Source organism: Meleagris gallopavo, chromosome 6 (genome assembly GCF_000146605.3).
Source record: "Meleagris gallopavo isolate NT-WF06-2002-E0010 breed Aviagen turkey brand Nicholas breeding stock chromosome 6, Turkey_5.1, whole genome shotgun sequence".
Classification (NCBI taxonomy): domain Eukaryota; kingdom Metazoa; phylum Chordata; class Aves; order Galliformes; family Phasianidae; genus Meleagris; species Meleagris gallopavo.
The window spans coordinates 32,178,988-32,186,360 of NC_015016.2; the positions used below are offsets into that span (position 1 = coordinate 32,178,988).

At 33.7% G+C, this 7,373-nt stretch overlaps 1 protein-coding gene across 1 annotated transcript; it reads left to right on the plus strand.

The window, feature by feature from the left end:
* Positions 1 to 322: 322 nt before the first annotated feature.
* On the plus strand, positions 323 to 7,330 carry RAB5A (RAB5A, member RAS oncogene family). Its single transcript, XM_010712807.3, has 3 exons — positions 323 to 2,533; positions 3,408 to 3,530; positions 5,313 to 7,330. The coding sequence occupies exons 1-3, from the start codon at positions 2,306 to 2,308 to the stop codon at positions 5,526 to 5,528; spliced, it is 567 nt and encodes a 188-aa protein (XP_010711109.1). The 5' UTR covers positions 323 to 2,305; the 3' UTR covers positions 5,529 to 7,330.
* The last annotated feature ends 43 nt before the right edge of the window (positions 7,331 to 7,373 follow it).

Below are 7,373 nucleotides of genomic sequence, written 5' to 3' on the forward strand. Positions count from 1 at the left end.
TTTTTTACACTGTTTCTGAGTATTAGGTGTATGTTTTTTGTATATCTGTCAGCATACACAGAACTCTTTTCTCCTTTAACAGTTTTACTTATTTCTGACTTGGTATCCTTTGTAATGGATTTAGGATAGGTGTTAGTATGAAAGGTTTGTGTATCACCTCGTATGCTTTATGGTAATGTAGAAGGCATTCCAAAAGATATATTGAAAAGTTGACAGAAGAAAGTCTGGGTATAGGAAATAATAAAACTAATATTTTTCACTGATTAATTTTTTCACTTCCATGGATTATTATTTTTTTTAATTTATTTAAAGTCCTTTTTGTATTCCCGTTTTTGTTTCTGGGTAGGATTAGGAAAAACCTAAACTGTTCCACTATATAAAAGCTATACAAAGGTTAGAAGAGACTTAACTCCAAGCTCATGTGTATGCTCAGTGTAATCTCTGTATTAGTTTACTCTTCTGTTTGAAATAGAAACAAGAAAATGCCATACTATGCAATTGAGAGATATTAAATTCAGCAGTGTTGGGATTCAGAAAGTTTTCTGTAGAGAAAGCTATCTAACTGTACACTGCATTTGCTTTAGGCATAATTATCTTTGTATTCAGAAGGGCCTTTTAACAAAGAGAGGCTTATGTGCATTGTGAGCTTGAATAAGAACTTCTGAAAGAATGCAGTGAAAAGCAGACATTGGATGGTGCTGTACTTGATAACTGGACTTTGCCACTTCAGACTAATGCAACAGTGCTTGTTAGCTACTTAAGGCAAAGTATGGCAATAAAGGATAGTATGCTTTGAGTTAATTAACATAGTTAATTATCAATTAAATATGGTCTTGCAGTCTAAAAGAAAGTTGACTTGTTTGCAGAAATTGACTGACATTCTTTTGTAATCATTGAATGGTTCCTTTCAACAAAAACTAGAGGGCGACAAAGAATAAAACACTTGTTTAATATATTTCTCAGTGCATCCCTTCATTTGTGGAGAGTAGGTACATTCTCTTGAAGACAATAGTATCTTGAAAAACTTCAAATTCCGCTTGTTTAACATCTTGTCTCTGCCTTGGGGAAATGTAACATTCTGATGATTGAGGAGGAAACCCTTAGTACAGTACAGAATGGGTTGGTTGTGGGTTTTTTTATCTTCGTTCTGTTTTTGGGCTGCTTTAATAGCTGGTAAGGGAAGCCTATTTTACCAGTGCTTGGATATTTAGCTTTCAGACACCTAGTGATTTAACATTGGAACATCAAAGCCTTTTTCTTCTCCAACCTGCTTGCTCATCCCTGGTGGATGCTCGTACCTCTGATGCAGGAACATCTGGCTGCTCAGTAGTCAACTTCTCTACATTAGTTGTGGTGTTGTATATATAAAGCAAGATTGACTTGCTTTTATTGTAATATGCTGAGTTGAAGGTTACCACAAGAGCAGTTCAGGAGTGATTCATAGTGTCTTGGAGTATGTGGGACAGGATAACATCCAAGGTGTGCAAGAGTTACTGGTCAGTGCCGCTAAAGGCAGATTTCAACAGATTTAAACTGACCACTGTGAGCATGTGTGTTGATGAGAGCCCCAGTTTGTTTTTCTAGCAAGTAGGGGCCTTCCTTTAGCATGTTATTGAGATTTTTAGCATAATTTTGAAATATGGTTTCTATAAAAACACCTCTGTGTTTCTAGTATGTAACCTTAATCAGAATGGAAAATATTTTCTAAGATTAACTATTTGAAGACTTGCTATTAACTACTCACTGATTTTGTGATTAGTAGGTAACTTAAAGTAATAACAGATGTAGGTTTTAGATATGCAGATAAACATGTTAAGCTGTAGTGGCAGAAGATACAAATTTCCCTGAAACTGCAGGCTGTGGAAATCATGCTTTGAAGTAATTTTTGAGATGACTTACAAAGGGAAAAATACACCTGTATGACTGCTTTATGAGCAAGAAAATTTCAAAACTTACTTGTACTTCTATAACCTTTAACCAAGGTGGGATTGTCAAGAGCTGGAATTCTGGGCTTTAATATTCTGTTCAAATAATATAGATGTACAGAATTGTACATGTCAGAGCTGTTGGAAGAAATGCTGTTTGTTGCATCAAGATGAGAGGTATCTAAGAGGTGAGAGAAATCTTGTGGTTGCTGAGATGAACTGTTGGAAAAGAATAATGGGAATTCTTCCTAATTTTTGCTTCCATATGTCTTTAATGTGAGGAAAGGTTGATTGTTTAATTCTTCTGTGTTGATCAGTTACAATCTATTGGCTTCAGACCTGCTATGTTTTAATAATAGGCTACAGTTGTCAAGGAAATCATGCTTGATTCATCTTTAGTGAACATAATTTTGTACAAGCAGACTTCTGGTTTCAGCACCTCTGTCTTTTTTGTAGCTGCTTTTCTAACCCAAACTGTGTGTCTTGACGATACGACGGTAAAATTTGAAATTTGGGATACAGCTGGGCAAGAGCGGTATCACAGTTTAGCCCCTATGTACTACAGAGGAGCGCAAGCAGCTATAGTTGTATATGACATTACAAATGAGGTAAGTACAATTGAAGTGGGAGTTAAGGGGGTTCTTAGTGATTTTGTATCTGCTGTTTTTATGTATAACTGTCTTGTGTGCGTTCTGTATCAATTCATCACTTAATGTTGGGCTATGTGGTATTAATTTGTGCCTGGAATCTTTCTTTACCAAGAGATCCCTTATCTTGTTCTTTAAATTAAAAAGTAACAATAATAATAATTAAAAAAAAAAAAAACCTAGAGAAAGCAAATGCCTTTGCGGTTTTTTTCAAGCCCACCTTTATCTCAGTTCATCTGAATTAAGATGTTGCTCACCACACTACTGGTGACAAATTATTTCTGATGGTGAAAGGTGTTGCATTCATGCTTTATTGTTGCAAAATAGAAGGTAGGGATTAAAGGCAGCATAATCTACTGAAGCTATAACATAACATTAACTGATTTCTTTTTGTTTGAACTTGCATCAGATAAGCTTTGTATGCTTTTAGTAAAAATAAGATTTAAAGAACAAAGCTTTCAAAAACCCAGCATCCCTCTACTGTAATGGTGGTCAATAATTGGAAATGTTGAGAATTCTTGAATTTATTCATAAACTTGATTCTTCTAGAGGATAAAATAAATTTCTAATTTTCTCTCAACTGTTTCTGTATCTCTGCTTAGTCTGCATAAATCTTTGTATCTTTATTTTTTCAGCACTGTCATAACTGAGAACATCTAAAAATTAGTGTAGGAATGTATCATTTAAAAAACTCTGTGAACGCGTCTTAGGACAAAGGTGGCAACCTTGCTTTAATTGACATTTTGCTTGAAGTATAGATTACAGAGATTGGGATAATAGGTAAGTGCAAAAGGATGGTAAAACTCAACTTGCATCATTTTGCAATCATTAACAGGAGTCCTTTGCCAGAGCAAAAAACTGGGTCAAAGAACTTCAGCGTCAAGCAAGTCCTAACATTGTAATAGCTTTAGCAGGAAACAAAGCTGATCTAGCTAACAAAAGAGCTGTGGATTTCCAGGTATGTGCATACCTTCTCCTTATAGAAATAGCTCTTTTTTTTTCTTCTTTTTGGAGTAAAAGGTAAAAAGACCTACTGAGGAGCTTATACGCATAGACTGGGTGGTTGTCATGGAGGTGATACTGTTAAATGTAAACCTCAAGAGAGGCTAATTCTAGATGCTGCTGGGAAATATTTTTATACAAATGATATATGGCAATAGACTAATTTATTTGCGTATTTTTAAGCTAATTGAATTTCTGTTCTGTGATATGATCTTTTCCTGTTTTCCACTCAAAATTATCTATAATTACAGTGTTGGTGAAAGCAATAGAATGATCTGCACAGAGTTTGTTCCTAAGCTCTCTGACTTATCCACAGGAGAATTTTGAGAATCTTATGATACGGAGGTGACTGATAGACTTAACTTGCCAGGGTATATTGTTGAAGCAGTGTTCAGCTTTTAACTGTGCTTTTCATGGCATTATTTTTATTTGTATTGATACACACGTGCTCTTCTGTTAAGGTCTTTTTGAAAACTTAGTTATCAGAAAATGACTTCCAAAACAAATAAAACTCACTACAGATGTTCTCATTTGTTCAGGACTGATTGATTTTAATGTGGTTCAAATACATATTTATTTATTAGTCATTAATTCTGTTACTGTTTTCATCTGTGTCATTCTGCAAGATACTGCTGCATATGATAATGAACCCTTGTATAACTTTCTAATCAGTCTGTAAAGATTAGTAACTTTAAGTATTTTCAACCTAAATTCAGCATTCTCAGAAATTGTATTCTTTCATGTCAATTGCAACACAAAAACTACCACAGAAAAATCTGGTATTCTGTGGAAAAATTGCAGTATGTGACAAATGCTATGTATATTTGTAGACCAAAAAAAAAAACTTAATCAAATTTAATTATGAAAGGAGAACTACCTGTACTGTGTGGGAGCTTTTTCTGTTAGTTTTGTTTCTTATAGTTATGTTCTTAACACTTTTTCACTGTCATCTTCATGGGTTTGATAGTCCTTTGCAAATACATTTCAGATTTTTAAATATTGGTAAATGTGTTATTTCTGACACAATTACATGTGTTAAGACATATGTTACTTAAATGAATATTGAACTAGACTACAGTTTTTCTTTTTTTCATCATAGGTATTATAGTTTGGCTTCATACAGATTTCCCATTGAATTCAAAGGCATTTACATAATCTGAGGACACCAGGGATTCATAGCTGAACTAACAGGAACTGGCAAAAATAGGGAACAGAAATATTTCACATGTGTATTTCAGATGGAAATTCAGGCTGGCAAAGGAGATCATATGACAAGACATTAGATTCTCCTTACTAGTTTTATTATCCTGACAGAAATACTCTATTCTAAAACTTCTGATCAGTCTGCTTTAGAGGGTGAAAGATTGAAGGTAATTCTTTACAGAGGTGATAATGGGCTTTTTGGCATTTGATGTCTGTTACTTATTCATGCTATTACAACTAGAGTCTTGTAGTAGGATTGTCCTTCTAATATTTACTATTTAGTTTTGTATTAGATTTGATCTGGAATATTACTTTTTTTTTAAGACAGATAAGGATTTTAAGATTGCATTTCTTTTAACTGCTTGATGGAGTTGCAACTTCCCCACAGCTAATGAATAACATGCTGTCATGAGGGTTTCAGCAAACCTTTTTTCAAAATGGAGTAGAAATTCTTCCTTAGCAGTAAGAGTATGAGGTGTAATAAAGTGAGGCTTTAACTTTTTAAAGAAAGGACTAATGCAGTATTTTCTTTCAGGAAGCACAAGCTTATGCAGATGATAACAGTTTATTGTTCATGGAGACATCTGCCAAAACATCTATGAACGTAAATGAAATATTTATGGCAATTGGTGAGTTGATGGGGGGGGGCAGGGAATTTAATATAAATGTTTTCTGGAGAATTGGTGAGTTGATGAGGCGGGGGAAAAAAAAAAGAGAATTTAATATAATTCTTTTCTTGAGATGCATATAATTGGAAGCATCTGAACTCAAGTTCTTTCAGACTTTCACATAAATTATTTTTCTTTCTGTGGCACTAATGTTTCCACAGGCCCCTTCAGCTACTTTATGATGTTGAGATAAACTGAATTGAAGCATATTTGCACAGGTCTTCTATCAGGCATTTAGAGCTTGGATTAATTTGGAGTAGCTGAACAAGCTTACATTAATTTGAATTCTGTCACCAAGTTTCATGCAACTGTCTTTATGTTGTGATCAGTGGTACTGCTTCAAGTTGAAGCAAAATTAAGCTGTAGTTGCTGTTACATATAAAAAAAAAAAAACCTTTCCTGTGGCGTAGCTAATCATTAAAATTTTAAATAGTTTTTCTTTAACAAATCTAAAATATATTTTATGGTTATTACATTAGTATGAGAATGTAAGTAAAAATATATAAATAAGTGACTCTTAATGCTATGCTTTTTGCAGCAGATCTCATACTGCCTTGGGTAGGTGCAAAAGCTATAATAATGTACTTACAAGACAATCATAATTGAAGCTGGAAACATATCAAAGTAGGAGATGACAGTGACTTGCTTTAAAGAAGTCAAGAGTATTTGTTTTAGTCTAATTAGAGTATTTGCTAAATACTGTTTTATTTTAAAATTGTTTGAATTTCAAATGCAGCAATGTAAAATGCAAAGGGTGTGCCAAGAATGAGAGTTTGTGTTTAAGTTTAAAGTCTGAGTTCAAGTGAAGAGTACTTTGTGAAAAGTGAATTTACTAATGTATTTTTAGCACTAACATTCCTTAGGAATTTCTGTAAAGGTGATAACACATAATAGAAAGTTGAAATTACTAACAATCTTGTGAATTCCCTTGATAGATATAACATATTTCATTATAAAAAAAAAGAGAGAGAAAGAGGACTCTTTTAGGTGGGTTACTTGCCCTATTTAATAATCTTAATTGGAGTAGTCACTCTGTTACTAGGAGGGAACAATGAAGTATAGTGTCAAATAACTGTATTAATCTGTTTTTCATGTTGCACTATGGTGACCTCTCTTGCTTTCAAAATAAATTGTTTTTAAAGAGTCCTTTTTCTTTGCAAACCAATAAAGTGGAAGGTAACCTAATGCAGTTTGAACTTCCAGCAAATGCAAATTACATTATGACTGTAGCAATATTTTACAGCAAGTACTCTCTTTACTATAAATATGTGGGGTGAGGGGCGGGGTTGTACAGAATTCTAAGTAGAAAATATATTTTTGTCATAAATGCTGGAGGTAGCACTGTATTTAATGATACAGAAATGGTCAATTATAGTCCTCTTTGCAGTACTACAGCTTAGCTGTAATTTTTTTTAACATCACGGTGCAAACTGCATCTTTAAAAGAAATGTGAAAAAAATGAATCTTCAAATTCTGTTGGGATTTTGATAATTTATTATATAAACAGTAATTCCTACCTGTCTCTACTTTAATGAAGTACACACAATAAATCTGACAAAAATACATACTACATACTTAGTACCTGGGTACTTGGTCTGCAAGGTTCCTAGTCCGTGTGAGTATTCTTTGGGTGAAATAGGTGAAATTCAGACTTAGCATTGCATCAGAACAAGATCTGTGCAGCACTGAGATTAGAATAGCCTTTTGTACAACATGGGTTCATTTCTAAGGACCATATGTAAATGTGGTCTTCCAATAATGTGAGAAAAGTCAAAAATGAGAACACAGGAAGGAGTGGATGTAAGCTACAACTGCTTGTGAATTAACAGCTTTAGAGGTTGTTCAAGGCTTCCTGTTATTAAAAAATAAAAATAAAAAATAAAAAATGCTCATTTCCAGTATCGGTGATCTCAAGCAACAGTGCTGGG